The 18254-nt window shown below is 39.3% G+C and overlaps 1 protein-coding gene across 2 annotated transcripts in view; it reads right to left on the bottom strand.

Annotated features, from left to right (window-relative positions):
* Window positions 1-7747: 7747 nt before the first annotated feature.
* Window positions 7748-18254, bottom strand: part of PXDN (peroxidasin) — a 236317-nt gene continuing 225810 nt past the window's right edge. For both annotated transcript variants that reach the window (XM_077488703.1, XM_077488704.1), the window contains one exon: window positions 7748-17080. In XM_077488703.1, coding sequence (XP_077344829.1) covers window positions 16967-17080 — 114 coding nt within the window. In that variant the 3' untranslated portion in view covers window positions 7748-16966. The remainder of the gene's footprint in view (window positions 17081-18254) is intronic.

An 18254-nucleotide genomic window follows, 5' to 3' on the forward strand; every position in this document is an offset into this window, starting at 1 on the left:
TGCACTACTGTTGCCAATTTCAGGTGTGACTTCAATAGACATCTGTGCATGAAGCCACACAGCTGTCTATCAAGTAGCACTTGAAATCGCGCTGACCTCGCTACTTTGAAATCGTGCTACTTCAAGTGAAGTGAGTTCAAAGTAGCATCAATGTAAACCAGGGCTAAAAGAAGGCTCTATTCGTGGGAAAAATCTACACAAATTTTATTTGGGTGTAGTGTCGCACGACCGTGCAATTTTTTGTTAAAATAACAGTGCCACATTGCTAAAAAATGGCCTGGTCATGAAGGGGGATAAATCTTCTGGATATCAAGTGGTTAAAAGACAATTTTATATATCCTCAGCAGCCTATCTATTAACATACCCCGTTACATTGGCTATAATAAAAAAATTTTTTTAGTATAGTGCTTAGAGGAGAGCCCTCTCAGGGCATTCCTTATATGTGCTCTTAGTCCCCATGGGCAGGAGAGGTGCCGGATGGAGAGACATATGGTTTTATGTTAAAGTGGTTGTAAAGGCAAAAGGTTTTTTATCTTAATGCATTCTACTCCTGAGAAGCTGGCTGTAGGACTTCACCACAAGGAATCTGATCTGGAGAAGGATTGTCTCCCTCATTCAAGCGCCTTCTAAAGGAAGTTGGAAGGTGGCCGCTGTCCTGGAACTTGTAAGTAATGACCCAGAACTGATTCCTGGTGTCTCTGTGGGGGTGTAAGTGCCAGTGGTACCTATGGACTGGGATGGTTCTCATAGGGTCTCAGAGTTCTAGGCATTCTCCTTTCCTTAGTTGGATCCTAGAATGTGAGCCTGGAGAGAAAAGGTGCCCTTGTTACTGTGCTGTGTTCTGGAAATCATATCGGATACCAATAGTTGTGCAAGGGCGCAGGGTAATCAGATGCCAAAATGACCTAATGGTCAACAGCTGGGATTATGGAATGTCATATTTCTATCCTGTATAAAGATGAATGCTACCAAATAATTATATCTAAAGGGTTTAAAGCGGTGTCACGATGAGCTCCCTCTCTAGCCATACATTGTCTTCTAGTGATTTTGGTTCTCATATTTGCAGTAGAACATAGCTGGATTTTACAGGGATGTTTAACCACTTCCCGCCTGGCCGTCATTCTGCTATAGGCTGGGCGGGAAGTGGTTCCATCATCCTGACCGGAAGTGGGGGCGCGCAGCAATTGGTGGTGCGGCATGTCGGTCTCACACACTGCAACACGGATCTCGGTATGGAGGCTTAGCATGTGATCAGCTGTGTCCAATTACAGCTGATCAAGATGTAGACAGTAAAATCTGTGTATCGGCTTTTCCTCACTCGCGTCTGACAGATGCAAGTAGAGGAGAGCCAAACAGCTGCTCTCCTGATAATTAGCGCAGCCCCCCCACCCCCAAGGATGGCCCCTTCAGACCACCAGGAATGCCACCAGGACCACCATGGATTGCCATCACTGATGACTGCCAGGTATGACAATCTGTGCCCACAAATGGTGGCAGTCAGTGCCCAGTAATAATGCCTGCCAGCGCCTCCTTATCAGTAATAACCATCAGTGCCACCTATAAATTTCCACCCAGCCCATCAGTGCTCACCTATCAGTGCCGCCTATGAGTGTCCATCAGTGCTGCATACCAGTGCCACCTATCAGTGCTGCATATTAGTGCCAATCATTGGTGCCACCTCATTAGTGCTGCCTTATAAGTGCCGTCAGTGCTACCTCATCAGTGCCCAACAGTGAGGGAGAAAACATACTTATTTACAAAATTGTATAACAAAGAAAAACTTTTTATTTAAAAAAATTTCGGTCTTTTTTTATTTGTTGCGCAAAACAAACAAGAAACCCAGCAGCGATCAAATACCACCAAAAGAAAGCTCTATTTGTAGGAACAAAATGATACAAAAATGTGTTTGGGTATAGTGTAGCATGACCGCACAATTGTCATTCAAAGTGCAACAGCACTGAAAATTGGCCTGGGCAGGAAGGAGGAAAGTGCCTGGTATGACAAATACTTGTCAAATACTTGTCCATGTTGCCAAATACGGTACTTGACCATGTTGTCCTCGGTTAATTAAAGGTGACCAGTTTAGTTCTACTGTGAATCATAGAACCTTTAAGATCAAAACTTTTGTTAAAGTGGTTGTAAACCCTTACAACCAACTTTGACCTACAGGTAAGCCTAGATTAAGGCTTACCTGTAGGTCCAAGAAATATCTCCTAAACCTATACGGTTTAGGAGATATTTACCCGAAGACAGCGGCGCGCAGGCGCACTGGGCGGGTCGCAGATCACAGAGAGACCTGGAAGCCGCTCCGGGATACATGGCAGTGGCGAAGAGGAAGACGGAGGACTGCTTCAGGGGCTTCGTTCTCAGGTAAGTTATTCATAATGAGCTAGTATGCTATGCATACTAGCTCATTATGCCTTTGCCTTACAGGGTGCGTTTAAAAAAAAAATGTTTTGCCTTTACTTCCTCTTTAACTGCTACACTAGAATTATGTATTTGATTACTTGCAGGGCATTTGCAATCCAGTATTTTGAGCACATAACTAGGAGACTTCAGGATTGTTTACACGATCATGTCTATGACAATGAGAAGCAACATGGTACTAATGTGGCAAGACATTTTAATGGGGAAGATACTTCTTTGTCGCAGATACAAGGTATAGAGAGAATCAGCACTCCTAGGAGAGGTGGAGATAGTTTCAGGATGTTATGCAAGCAAGAGGTATTCTGGATGTTTTCCTTACAAACGAGGATACCAGGGGGCTTAAATTTTGAATGGGATTTGACCCATTTTTATGACTGATCCATTGCCTTGCTTTGCATCTCCATTTAATATTGTTTTCATTTATTAGTTATTATGCACTTGGTGCGGTGATGTGGCAGGAGCATTGTGATAGGAAGGTGTGCTGTATCTTTTTATTGTTTTGTTTTTTTGTTTCTAAGAAATGTTCTCTCTCCCCCTTTTTTTTTTTTCCATTTTGGTGTAGACATGTATTTATAGAATTGTATCTTCTTCTATAGATATCATTTTATTTACATTTCAGAATTACACTAGGATCATTTGTGTGTTTTCAATTAGAAAAAGGAACAGACTATGTGGGTCCAATCAAAGAAGTGATTACACCTGTTTCTGTATTAATTGCATTTATGTAATCATGTGATCTTCAGGATATCAATGTGCTGGTTGTTGTACCCTGTATGGCAGGGGTAGGCAACCTGGGGCCCTCCAGCTGTTGTGGAACTACATTTTCTATGAGGTATTGGAAGGCAGGCAGTTACACTTACTCCCAGAGGCATGATGGGGCTTGTAGTTCTGCAACAGCTGGAGGGCCCCAGGTTGCCTACCCCTACTGTGTGGTTTTGACGAAGCGCGCTAGTCGTGTGAAATGTGTCACCTTTATTCCATGCTTACAGTTTATGCCACATGTCATTTGTGCTTGTTTTTATCATCTCCTGAATGAATTCCATTGCAGCGTATGGTAGTGCGGCCATCCTCTTTTTACTCATGTACAATCAGGATTCATCCCTCACTGATCTACAGTAGAAACAGTAAACTGATTAGTTACTAGGTTACACACACATCTATCACAAAACACTATTTTAAATTCATGCAGTGAAACATTCCTTGCTGAACAAATGAACAGGGTAATTATCTGTAAGCTTATTCACATGTACTACTAGTTATACTTTGTATGTTTCCAAGATGTTCTCCCTCACCCCATGCTCAGTCTGTTGAGCAGACTCATGATTGGCCCTTACATTGTACTAAACTACATTGTTAAATTAAACCCTACCATTCCCCTACCATACACATGCATTAGGACTGTTGCAAGCCCTTTATTGCTCTCCCTTTCATATTAAGCTTTCTAGTAATCCCTAGACAGGGTAAAATAGAGGGGTGGTGGTGTCTGTCTCTATGTGAGAAGTGATCTCAAAGTGAGAGTGAAAGAGGACCTAGTTGATGGAGAGTGTAATGAGTGAAGCATTATGGGTGGAACTGTACATGGGTGTGTGTACTGCAAAGGTTGTCATTGGAGGTTGTTATAGACCTCCCAGTGTTAATGAGGAGGTGGAGACTCTGTTCCTTGCACAGATGGAAAGGGCTGGGCCAGTGATAATGGGGGATTTTAACTACTCTGAAATTGACTGGGGTAATGGCACTGCTGGCACAGTTAAAGGGCAAACATGTATAAACCTATTAAAAGCCAATTTTATGGTCCAGTTTGTTGAGGCCCGAGTAGGAATGAAGCTCTGCTGGATCTGGTCATCTCAAACCATGCAGAGCTTATTACCAATATTCATGTAAGACAACATCTGGATAGCAGTGACCAGAACATGATTTCATTTAATGTTAGCTTTAAGTAACAAACACATACGGGTAAGATAAAAACACTTAAGTTTAAGAGAGCAAATTTTCCAAGGATGAGGGCTGCTCTCCAGCAGTTATACTGGTAGGGAATATTGGCATCAATGGACACAGAACAGAAATGGGCATTCTTCAAAGTGACTGTATGTAAACTTACTGCAAAGTATATTCCTATGGGAAATAATTTTAAAAGGCTACAAATAAAACCTATGTGGCTCACGGCCAAAGTTAAAATAGCTATAAATATAAAAATGAAGGAGCGCTATCATCGTTTAGATGTTACAAAGAATATAACAGAATATGTAGAGTAAAAAGGAAATCAAGGATGCAAAAATTCTAAATGGACAAAAAGATAGTCAGAAACCCCAAAATTCCTCAAATATATTCAAAGTAAAAAGGTCAGGTCTGAGCACGTAGGTTCTTTACAAAGAAATCTAGAGTGGGTGTCTGGGGACAAAGAGAAGGATAAATGCATTAAATACTTTCTTCAGCTCTGTTTATACAAAGGAACATGGAGGAGCTCATGTCCATAATGGGGGTGGTAGTGACACAGCCCCAAATGATCCACAATGGCTCAAAAGTGATATGGTCCAGAAATATTTAGAGAGAATAAAGGTGGATTAAGCACCTGGACCAGATGGCATCCACCCACGGATCCTAAAATAATTGAGCTCTGTCATTTCAAGGCCATTCTAATATTTAGGGACTCGTTAATGACTGGAACGGTACCAATGGATTTGTCAAGGGCCAATGTGATGCCCATATTTAAAAAGGGATCAAAGTATTTACTAAGTAACCATAGACCAGTTTAACTTCTATAGTTGAAATATACTGAAGAGTTTAATAAAAGACCACATAAATGTTCTACATGAAGTTTTTACAGCTGCTATAGAAGGGTTGAGGAAAGCTGTAATAGGAGCGAGAGAGCAAGTAATAAACAGCCTTTATGTATGGGTACTGTTAAATTAGACAGCAAGATAAATGGCATGGGTCACTTTAATTGTTTTCTGAAGGCTCCCTCGACAAATATTTTGCTTAATCAATTTGTGGAATGCCAGACATTTGTTCTTTTTTAGTTTAGTGGTGAAGTGTGGGAGCTTCCACAAAGGTTGTAATGTATCTGCTCCAATCAGAGAGATACTGCTCACGTACCCACTTGGACATAGAGTTAAGCTTCCATACCATTAGTGCACTTTTGTTAAGATGCTTTTCTTTTTTAGGAGCGTTGATTCAATTTTCTAATGGTTAGTAGGTGGTTAGATGTCAAATTGACATTTATTTTTAACCAAGGTCACAAGAAAATTTTAAGGAGCAGGATGGAAATTTTTTTTCAAACAAATTTCTAACAGTGAATGTGATTTTTGTTCAGTCAAGTGGATTTGATTCAAAATCAAATGTTAAAAGCCAATGAAATTTTGAAGAACCTTCGAAAGACATTTGTTAAGACGTGAAATGTGCAAGAATATTCATATGAATATTCAATTCAAAGTCTACTAGTGTATGATCAGTCTAAGGGAAAATCTCATCTCTGTTCTTCCTCTGAAAGCAACTGCTCTGTGTATACATTGTTGAATTGAAGGCTAGAAAGCTTTTGAGCAACTGCTGGGAGGGGGGCAGGGTGCAGAAAGAACTGGCCAACTTCAGTGCTTCTGCTCAAAGTTTTGAGGATATATTGCTTCACAGTGCCCGCAGGTACATTCATCACTGAGGTCTGGTTCACACTTATGCAGGTTGCAGTTTGCATAACGTATTCCAGGTGCATTTTGCATTTTTCAATACACGTTTTTGATCCATTAAAGTCTATGGAACCAAAAACCAGAAAAAAAAAATGTCCCTGGCCCTTTCCATAATAATGCACAGATGTGAACGTGACCCATAGGAAACTGTGTTAAATGGACTTTGTTTCTGCAAAACTGAAAACGCACTAAAAAATGCATAGGTGGGAACCAGGCCTGAAGGTGTGTTTTAAAGTTAATTTGCTGCTTAAAAATATAAAATACATCATTGCCTGGCCACAGGGTCACTTTACATAGGACATCTGTGTTACAAATATACTATATGCATTGACGATTTTGTCACCTTTCATTTACCAGTGGTTTGTAGATTTTTAGGAAATTTCTCCTAAAGCTCTACATACAGTGTTGTATTTATTAATATATTTGAGCAAGAACACAATACTGATGTCTGTACATACTTCAGTGTTCAACTGAATGCAGTAGCAACCTGACTGGTATTGTGAAAGGGGTTAATGCTGCCTATTTCTCAAGTTTTTGAATGTGGGATTGGCTTGTTAGTCTTCTTTTGGCCAGGTTTCTTTTTCACAGAAAGACCTAAAGTTTTTCAGTAGACTGCATTTCTTGGATCTCATCTTGGATTAATTTCAAACATGTGCAGTCTATTTAGCAAGGGCCTGGAAAAGCAAACTGAACAGACTGCACAGGTTCAGAATTGCACAGCCGAGATAGAATCCCACATACACTATATTCTCAAAACTATTGGCCCACCCGTTGCAGCTATAACAGCTTCAACTCTTCTGGGAAGGTTGTCCGCAAGGTTTAGGAGTGCGTCTATGGGAATGTTTGACCATTCTTCCAGAAGCGCATTTGTGAGGCCAGACATGTTGGATGAGAAGGCCTGGCTTGAAATCTCTGCTCTAATTCATCCTAAAGGTGTTCTATCGGGTTGAGGTCAGGACTTTTTTGTCAAAACATGCAGTTTTTTTTTCCAATAAATATTTGCCATACGCTACCAGCATTTTTTCAGTTGCTGTGTACAATGCACAGCACATGCTGAAGATAAGGTGGAGGAAATGTAATTTTTGTGCATTAGTGGCCGGTCACAGGGGTCAGTCCCTGCTGGAGATGGGAATTGTGCGAGATAATGAGCTGTGCTTATTTGCACATTATGGTAAGCGCCCACCAGAAGCCTATGGAATATAGTTCTGTTTAAATCTTCTGTGTATAAGGCCAGCCATACATGGTGCAAAATTCTTTCCTGCAACCACGAGTAGCAGGAAAGAAATTCCCCCATCAACACAGACTGTGCTGACAGGGGAATAAGCAATTGTCTTCTCCCGGTGGGGGTAGGCGGGGGAAGCCGTCCCTACCAGGAGAAGACAGCGATTGCTGCAGCCGCTAGTGATAATCGCAAGGGAATCCGGCTGGCTGGTTGTACCCAATTTGGTACATTCAGCCGACCCATTAACTGTTCAGCAGGAACCGGCCAGGATCTGAACCATGCATGGCAGGCCTAAGTGTAAAGGGAACAAAATTTGAGACAACTGTGCTTTCAGGTCTCATGCAATTCTGTGCACCATTTCTGTAGGTTTTCAAAAACACTATCAAAAATAATCATTGTAAAAATAACATGGGACAGACAATTGGAAATATGGCCTATTTATTTAAGAAGCATTCATTACACAGTGCAATCATTTCTTTGGTAAAATCACTGTTTACAATAAAAAAAAAAAATAGCAAGGCACTTGGTACTTTTGGTAACATCAAGACCTGAAAATAAATATGCACAGTTTGCAGCATCCAGAGGTATAGCCACATAACGGACAAAGTACAAAACTCAGTAATGCAAGAAAAAACAATTGACAATAAAACAGTCCTAATGTATGAAATACAGCTGTACAATTGTGGCAGTGAAGATACAATGTGAAGTGCTCTGAGGACTGTAGTTTCTAAAAACACTTTGAGAAAATAATGATTTTTCAGTGGCAACACCTTTAAAAGAGGAGACATATTTAAAGCCCAATTTAATTTTTAATCTAAAATTGGCCAAGCACATTCCAGACGCATCAAATCAAAAAGGTGTGTAAAATAAGTTTTTCCTCTAAAAATCAACCACAGCCTGAATAAAAATGCTGAGAGGTCATGCAAGGCCTTTGCAATAAAACCAATGCTCTCACACAAACAGCATGGATCTTACTCTGAAGCTGCTGGCAAGGGACGGGCTTTTTTACTCAGGAAATGAACCAGAACACATCAAATGCCTTTTGTTGTTGCACCTGGGATGTACGGTATTTAGCTAATGGGTGGTTCAGTAGGACATTAACTGCATTAAAAGTCATCAACACTAAGCTTTAATCCGGTGGAAAAAAGAGCAAGTCCATGGTAAAAATACTATTTGAATCCATTCTATGGCAAGAGCTTCCTATTGCAGTTTTCATCTTTTCCCCTCTGCTACAGCCATGAAGACATGCAAAAACATCTTCGGTATTTAATATACAATAAATTTAGAAAAAATCCCACAGTGGGACATCCACATAAAGCCCACATCAAGTTTGTGAAACTTAGGTTACAAAGGTAGATAATCCAACCTACATATGTGCAGCTAATAATGAAGTGTCAAAGCAAGCTGCAGAAATCCAGTATCCGCACCTGTCTTCCATATGTTCAACTGAAGTCAGTATAAACTGATGCGATATCCTGACATAATGGAACTGACAGTCTGGACATAGACCAGAGAAACACCAGGCCGACAGCGCCCCAAGTTCTAATACAAACATCTGTATTTGCATTGAGAACTTGTAGTGGTATTTTTTTCTGGGCTATGGGTCTCAGAGACAAGCTGAATGTGCACCCAGTAAATCTTTTGTGGGCAAGAGTGGACTGGCCTAAAGTGGTAATGTTTACTCGTAATATTGTCTGGACAAGGAAAGGTTTGGTCAGGGACTTTAAACAGCTAGGAAGGTAGATGGATTATAGTAGCATAACAAAATAATCTAATCCCTAACCAAATATTTCATTCAGATGGAGTTACTACTGAAATGTTGCCTCATCAGTGCTTAAGTGTAGTCTCACGTGGGGAAAGCTGGTAGTTTAGTGCCTAATGCCCTTACAAAATAGCATCCATTATATGGGCTTTGCCAATAAGAGAACAGAATAGAAGAGTTTAATGAGAACACCAAGGTTCAAATTCTGAAATTCATTTTTTTTTTTTTACACATAATGCATACAACAGTCACTGTAGTACTTTATATACAGGGAGTGTCTTTTTACCCAAGAACCCTTTAGAGCTAATCCGTGGCCACCCCAACAAAGTTATATTTATAATTATTATGCTCTGAAATGTATTTTGTAGCTCTAAAATTCAAAGCTATGGATTTTGAAACTACTTGCTAATGACTTCTCTAATGGCAGAAAATCCAGCGGGGAACGGCTGTAGCCTAAGCCCTTGTGAGAGTGCCCACACTGGAACACCACCACATTGCATTAAATTTAAGACTATGGACTTGAAGGAACATGAACAGCACGTTTCACGGATCCCTACTGCCTGTAAAACCACTCTGCAGGAGGCAATGCTCCAAAAAAAATGCACATATGCATATATACACGCTGAACAGGTTCATTTTACAGTATTTGTTAGCTACACTCTGCTTTCCAAAATATCAGGCAATTTTCCAGTAGACAAGGAAAAACTGATCCAATTGTAGCACTGTACACAGCATTCAAATCCACCATTAAAAGTAAATGGTGGTAACAGGCTAAATACAGCACTTAATCTTGTAATTTTTCATGACACCTTGCTTTTCTAAGTATATTTGCAATTCCTTTCAGTGCTTGGATGTAGGGCCAGTGATTGGCAGGTGTGGAAAGATGCATGAGGAACATAAAAACAGGAAATAGTGTGCGAAACCGGCATCAACTGCCATAATAATCCTTAAAGAAAATGTTTTGTTTCAGTGTTCCCACTGAAAAGATTTTCTATTGCTTGAGGTTCTAAGAAGAAGTAAAGGAACATTTCTCCAATGGGCACACATTCTGTTCTATTCCTCCCCCACTGTCCGAAACTAAAGAAAAAGGCTTGAATCTCCCGTTTTACTAATTTTCCCATGGGACTGTTTAGAATAGACAAGCCCATCCTCCTCCAATAAACGCATAGCCAGTAGAGGAGAGTAGAAATTATTAACCTTGGCTGGAGAAACTACTGCTCCAGGATCCTTCCCTTCAGTGGAGAATGCATGACAAAAAAAACAATGCATCGAACCATATGATCACCCACTAAAGGATCACAGTGCCAGGATATTTTGGTGGAAGCTGCTACAGTTGACTAGTTAATAAAATCTGGTATTGGGTCTGTCAAGCTCTGACCTGGAACAAGCATCGCAGCCACTGATATGATGAATTCCTTTCCTGCATACTTGCATGGTAGTAAAGTAAAAGCGCAGTCAGGATGACAGACCTGGAATTCACACCTTTGCAAACAAATCAGCAATGGCAGATCACCTTTTTCTATCCTCACAGATCATTAACTATGAGGACTACAAAGTCAGCTAATCTAAACACAGTAAATGAGAATGCTTCACTGTAGGGTGTAACTTCATATAAACCTCAAACAGAGACAGCAGAAATGTTCTACTTTCTCTGGAAGCAGATTTGCAAGTTATATAAAGTTAAAATCCTAAGTGAAACTCTCAAGCGAATGAAAGCTGAACAAAATCATAAAAAATACTGTCCTTACATAAATAACAGAAAATAAGCAAAGTGGTCCTCCTTGGTATAAAAAACTAAACTAAATGGGGATGATAATAAAGGCAAATATGTTGTTCACTTTGCAAATAAAGTTGCACTCTGAGAAGGAACGTTTCCTAGAGATTAGTGAATGTAGTGAAGCTTCATTTTGCAAAGAACATCCAATCACATTTATATAAAAACATTTTTACATGTACATGATTGGATGATGCAAGTCAGAAGAGCTTCAACTTATTCAATAAGCTCTGGAGATCATTGCCTTGCAAAGTGAACTATTTCCCTTAAGTAAATCAGCCCCATTAAGTCTTTACAGGTATTGTACATACAAGAAATATTATATTTGCGCAATTACCATTAATAGCAACTAATTCAAATGTATCAGTAGGGTACTACGAAGATGAGTACACTCTTTGCTCACCTTGTTTAGTTTAACTGTTTGTTAAGAATTAGTAAATCACATTGCTGTGTCCCTATACATAAAGAAAGAAGACATGGTGAAGAGGTGCTTTTGTTTGACTGAACATCAGTCATGTGAGAAGGACCAGAACTGTTCAAGCAAGCAGGAAGTCCACAGCTGGTCACATATCTGTGCTTTACAATAATGGTGAGCAGATGGGTTCCTGTCAACACGTTGACTCCTAAATAGGATGGGCTACACCAGTTCCCCTTTTATCAGCCAAGAATGGCATAAGTATATGACAAACAACTGATCAAACTGGTTGACAAAAGACTGCAATAAGTCGCCTAGTCTGATAAATACAGTATTTACTTCTGCTGTCCTATCCACCTGGTAGGTAATTCTTTCAAACTACATTGAAAGGGAGGTTCAAGACAATGAGTGTGAAGATCAAAAATCTGCAAAAAAACTAACATACACCAAAATACCACAGTGACATTTTAGTACATTGCTAATCCATACTGCTAAAGTCAAATTTGGAGTTTTAAGCTGGCCATACATTATACAATTTTCTTATTCAATTTCCTTTAGTTTTACCTTCAACCATGTAGTGCAAGGGCCTGCCTGATTACATACAAATTAAAAGTGTTTAGGTTTGACCTCATATTATATGGTTTTGGTAAATCTAAAGGTAAGTTGTACAAGAAAATTGTATGGCCAGCCTTAGGTGTGTCAAATAAATTGAGGGCATAAAAATACTTTGGAGGTCACTAGAGGCTTTTTGCAACCTTAAACTGGTAGAATAGATAGAGGAATGCAGATTACTCACTTCTAATCTAAGTCCAGATGGGTCTACGGTGCTTTCTATCTAACACAGATTGTGTCCTTCCATAATTAAATAGATCAATGCACAGTAATGTATTTCTTTCACAGTGCATCATATTAAGAAGACAGCCAACGGAATCTCTTTTTTTTTTTTCTTTTGCACTACTGTCTTCAGTTACCTGCTATTGTTCACCCAAGTGGGTAGCTGCAAGAGTGCCACTGGTGTTACCGAGGAATACTACAAGTTTTATGTAGATGCTGGATGAGTTTCAGCTTCCTGCAAGCCTGTGTACCAAGCATGAAACCTGCCAAACACAAAACATCAAAAACACTACACTCAAAGTAATTTAAAAGTGTCCTGGCACACAACAACGCAGGAGTAAACAGGAAAGTGCAAATCTCTACAAGTTTGCTGACTGCTCTTTCAAGAACTATTGTACTCCATGACAGTGACACTATTCATTATGAACAGTACTTTAATTTAAAAAAATTGGAGAAATGCTGTATTGGATAACGAATGGATATAACCATGTGCTCTAAAAAATAAACTTGTTCTTGAAGTCAAAGGACTTAGAGTGGATGGTGAACTTAGAGTTCACTCACATGCCTTTTCGGGCCTTTTTTGTTTTCATGGTCTCGGAGGGCCATAGTCTCTTAAAAAAAACTGCTTTCTTACTCTGGAGAAACAATTGGTCCACCAAATACAAATAAATCTTAAAAGCAGCATAGCCCATAAAGCCTACACACAACAGACTTGAAACACATAATGATAGCTGGAATCTGACCTTTAGCCGCTTTGATTTTATACATCAGTTATATTGTGAAGACAGCATAACCTTAAATGAGGACAGGTGTGACATGTTCACTGTTATCGGTCAAGTTTTTATGATGAAGATTGGGTATGATTAAATTACATGCACTTAACAGGACATAATGATATTTTAAAATATTATATATTTGGCTGCAGTTCAAGAAGTCTGTTTTGCCCATGGAAACTATATCAATGAATGTGTTTTAAATATGGCATACAAAAATAACAGCTGTAATGAGTTTGCTTGCTATGTACTGTATAATATCTCCTGCAGCTATTAGGTTAACAAAGTGCAATGGCTATGAGCCAAATCAAAGCCACCCCAACCAAACATAGAACAATAAATCTGACAGGATGCTATGGTTTTACGACACTATTAAGATGTACTCCTTTAAGAGCAACTGTACATGGAATTATTTAACCAGATAGATTTGGGCTTTGCTTTTTAATTCTATATAATTTTATTTAAATATCAAGAATACACCTAAAACATCTGTGGACAGTAGCCCTTACAAAGTCTCTCCAGAAAAAAGGTAAACCGTTCAATCTCTCAGGGAGTAGACTGCTTACTGGGTCACAAACTTGTACTCTTCTAAAACCCCTTAAACATCCACTATCATCCAAATGCATACATTTCTCTGGGAGCCCTGAATCCCAGGTGCTCTATTAAGAAACTCTTGACTTGTGACATCAGTGTTTTGGCCTGCTTTTTTTCCGCTCCAATGGATCTTTGTTCTGATGAGACCATCTTTTTATGTTTGACCCAGCGCTACGCAATTGATAGCTGTAATCTGGCTGGCTGTTGTAGGAAACAAACACTTTTTACTTTCTTAGATATACCATGGAGGCAAAGGTGAAGTTGAAACTTGGATAATATATTGAGGCTCCTGTTATGCTCCGGGAGAAAGCTAAACCTACCTGTGGGCAACTGGAAATGCATGTTTTTCAATGAAAGTAGGCATTTTAAGAGATAAGAGAAATATAAGTACACTTCAACTCCCATAGAAGAGTGGAGGACCTTGTGCAACCAGGGCCCTTACCTAAAGCTAGATGTGAGGTTGTCTGATGGTGAGGTGAAGTTCTGCTGTAGAAAATCTTTACAGCTCAGTAGGTATTTATGGCAGAACCCCCCCTTAACAACTAGTAGTCTCAGCACAGTTAGTCTTAGGCTGGCAACAGACATAATGGTATTCAGAAGATCCAAGCACTAAATTTGTTTGGTAGAACAGTCACTGATCAGGCGTGCAGAGGTGCCCTCATATATACAATGATTTTCGTGATCCAATTGTTAGCAGACATGCAATCTTATAAAGAAGCTGTAGGGTGTATGAAGACTGCCACTGCTCACCTATCCATTAAAAACAGTAGATATCATGCCAAAACTTGGCTTCAGTCATTTCTAAGTCAATATCCCACACACATATGCAAATCCAAAGTTCTGACTATACTTAGCCTTTCCTGATCTGTACATCTTTTATGGTCAGTGACTTAGAAATTGGTAAGCCCAGGGACAACTAGCATCTTAAGAAGGAGATGATCAGCAATGGCAGCCTGCATATTCCTTTCATCACAGGTCTCCTCAATCTGTGGCAGCTTTAGAAAAGTTAGGGTTAGACTTCACAAAAGTCTCTGCAGTTCTAAGATAGTTACTGAATTGAGGGCTGTAACCCACTGAACAAGCCCTGATTCTGAGCACATGGAAAAAGTAAAATTTTTCCTTCATTCTTAAAGAATACATGTAATAATCATTGGCTAAACTTTGTTTTTTTACTTTATTTCCCTATGCATTCACATATGCTGGTTAGTTTTCTTTCTTACAGCCCACACAGTGAGCAGTTTATGAGGTATGGCTACTGTCCTTCAAAGAAGCTAGAAAGCTGTACTTTTTGAAGCTTTCTACCTTAACAACTAAACAAAGGCAAGTTTGATGCAACTGAAATCCTAAAGCAAACCTCAAAGTATTAAAATGTATCTGTTCTGTAGCGAATCAAAGGTCGGCCATGTTTGTGCAGCAATTAATGGAGAATGGGAATGCAGGTCATCTGTTCACAAGGAATGTGTGTCCCATAAAAGTGTAGGTAATTGGCTGACTGCATTACAATGATATTGGCTCAAATCTCAAAATGGCTGCCTTCAATTAAACAATTTTAAAGGAGTTGTCCACACCGCTGACAAATTTATATGGTAAACACAGCAGCAAACAACAAGCAACAAAGTATAATGTTCCCCGCTGCAAGTTATAACAGCTGTTGCATTAGCATTGCCTTTTCATAACAGCAGTGCATGGAGTTCTAATATGTACATGAAAAAGTACATAAAAATGTAATTAAGGAAACAAATTCCTTTGTCAAGCCTTACCATTAGAGGAAATGACTTCAGTTTGCAATAAGCATTTTCTATTCCCAGGGGTAGGGAAACATGTACCATTAATCTTTTTTATTATGAAGTGGACAGGGAGCTACAAAGTCAGTAAAGAACTTTGATATAAAAAAAACAACCCAACTGGTATACAAAGCCATTCATTTACATGCAAATGCAAATATTGTCAGCAATAAGGAAATGTTGGGATTCCAACCAAGCAATGGGTTCAGGTGGCACCATCTTCAACAATTCTGGTCTTGTGTAACATAAGCAGCACCTAAGCCACAGTTTGGGGGTAGATGTGGTATAGCAGAGGTAACTGCATAGTGACTACATACAACAAAACATGTAGTAACCCCTTCTGACCTAGCTCCTATGGCCTCATTCACTTCACATGCAAGATGGTCATTAGTAGACTGAGTTTAAAGCTTTCAAATATTTGAGCATCTTAAAACAACCTAGAGACTGGCGGTGCCAAGTTGTAAGATATTAGTATGAGTCATTTCTGGAATGCAACTTTAAGCACTTGCAAAACATTCCAACTTGCTAAAGACAGCTGCAGTGGCATTGCAGTTCAGAGTATTATGCTAAAAGTGTATGTAGCCAAATACTGTCCCCATCCTACTTGCCCAATATCTGTGACTAAGATATTTTCAGTTTCAATAACCTTCAATATTCCAGAGCAATCTGTAAACAGGTCTTTCACATAAACTTGTATTCAAGGCATAGCCTTTAAGGGCAATGTGTAGAAAACAAAATGTTGGCAGAAGTGCATAGAGCTGTTTAATACCTAATAACAATTGTTCTCACTATAATACTTTGTGATGTGATGAGGTCTAGTAATAAGAAGACACATAATACAAAAAAAACAAGAAAAAAACCCCCACAAAGAAGTAGTCAAGCCACAAACGTTAAGTCCTTTTGCGCAGTGCCTTTAAACAGTAATGGTATGAAAGGTTTATTGTGAAAGGCACAGTATAGAATCTGTATATAAAAACAAAAATATATATTCAACATTCTTGTTCACGTTGGGCCTGAGTTATTATAAAAATGTAAATACCGTACTATTCCATAGGCACACAATAGTCTCAATTAATAACACTGCTCAAAGAACACTGGAGAGCCAGTAACTGCTTGCAACATACGCTAGAGCTAAGCTAGGCTGCTGAAAGCCGATTTGATTGGTTATTTGTCACTGACCCCCACTGCTCTTTTGCACTGTGTTATTAAGGATGCCCATTGGTATTTTTATTACAGTATGTCCTTATGACAAAAAAATATTATTCACGTTTAAATAAATGTTTTCTGTCACTACATGATAAAAGGATATCTTAAAAAATAAAAAGTACAAAAAAAACAACAACTTTGTACATAATGAACATTTAATTTCTAAAATCTTCTAAGTTTGAGGGGTTGGTGTTGATTTTGGTATGAAAAGAATATTATGGGAGTTTAGCACCACTTTCGTTTCCTAACCTGAGAAACATTTGAACCAATAAAATATGGCTGACATATAGTCCAATATCCTGTCATCATTTTATATATTTCCCTTTAAAAGAGATTGTGTACGTACAAAAGAAAAGAAAACATATAATAACAACCAAAGCAAATCGTTTTCCGATATTGTAGAGGTGAAGATTGTGAATCTGTGGGGAGTGTATGAAACTCTTGCTGTGACCCTGGTTTTACTGACTTCAGCTGCTGTGATGCATGGAAATCTGGGTATTATGTTTTCTGGCTGTTATCTGTGCACACCGGACAGCAAGATCCTTCCTTTAATACTGGCACCAAGCAATGAGTGGGAGGGCAGGATTCCACAAAACATGTAATTGAGCCATCCTGGAAAAGAAACCATCAGTGTTAATTAGATATAAAACAGCTGGGATTGTTTAGGAAAGAACCATGAAGATCATTGTAAGGTCCGTCAAAAGTGGACAAAGTCTTTCAATGCAGTCCTGGCTTACAAGCTGGGATAAACCAAGTATGGATAGAGTAAGGATGATTTAGAACCTTCAGTACGTCTGCATCATTGGAGAGATTTGCAGTGGGGACACAGACAGCAATAAAAAGCTAATAGTTTATAATTACATCCTGGACAGACTTTGGGTCATGACATAGGAAGAATTGACCAGCTGACCTCATTAGCACACACCCTGCATCATCTACCCTCAGCTGGTCAACTCCTTCCTGCGTCAGGATCTAAAGTCTGTCCAGAAAGTAGGGCGGAAGTAATAGAGCAGTGTTTTCAAACAGCCATGAAGGCAGTGAGGTAAGCGTGTGTATAATAAATGGAAAACTTTTTTATTTTTGCAAAAGAAGTACATTAATGCTATATATGTGCATAGCAGTGCTGGGATTTAGAAAAAGAAAAAAAAAAAAGGAAAGGTGAACAAAAAGGTGAACTTAGCCTTAAAAAGCAGTAGTCTTCCAAACTGTGGCCCTTTGCTTGCTTTTATCCGGCCCTTGGGGCACAATTTTATCCACTGACACCAACATTAGGGCATAATTCCCTGCACTGACACCAATGAAGGGGCACAATTTTTCCGAATGACACCTACGATGGGGAACAATTTCTCCCAGACACCAACGATGAAGCATCATTTATTACCAGTCATGTCAGGACCTTTTCTACTTCCTAAAGTCTGAAGGACAGTCAACAGCCCATTTTGTTTAGAAAGTTTGGAGACACCTGCCTTAAAGCGTCATTAAACCTATTTAAAAAAAAAAACATAGATCTTCCTTTTTATTCATAAAGAATTGCTATAAATAGGCTGTATAGAAAAAAAGAAGTTGCCCATATACCTTATTACAGAGTGCCTATACTGTGGTCATGGGACATAGCTATATCGCTCCCTGCCGCACTGAGGAGCAGCAATGAAAAAATCCTGTGATAAAGCCATTCACATCACTCCAAGATGTCTCCCTCCCCATTGCCACCCCACCGATCTGCTTGAGGGGGTAATCATTGGCAGAATGTGACCATAACAGCACCAATCAGCCCTGTGTGGGCACA

Source organism: Lithobates pipiens, unplaced genomic scaffold, assembly GCF_037356315.1.
Source record: "Lithobates pipiens isolate NorthernLeopardFrog02 unplaced genomic scaffold, aLitPip1_a1.2 Scaffold_18, whole genome shotgun sequence".
NCBI classification, from domain to species: domain Eukaryota; kingdom Metazoa; phylum Chordata; class Amphibia; order Anura; family Ranidae; genus Lithobates; species Lithobates pipiens.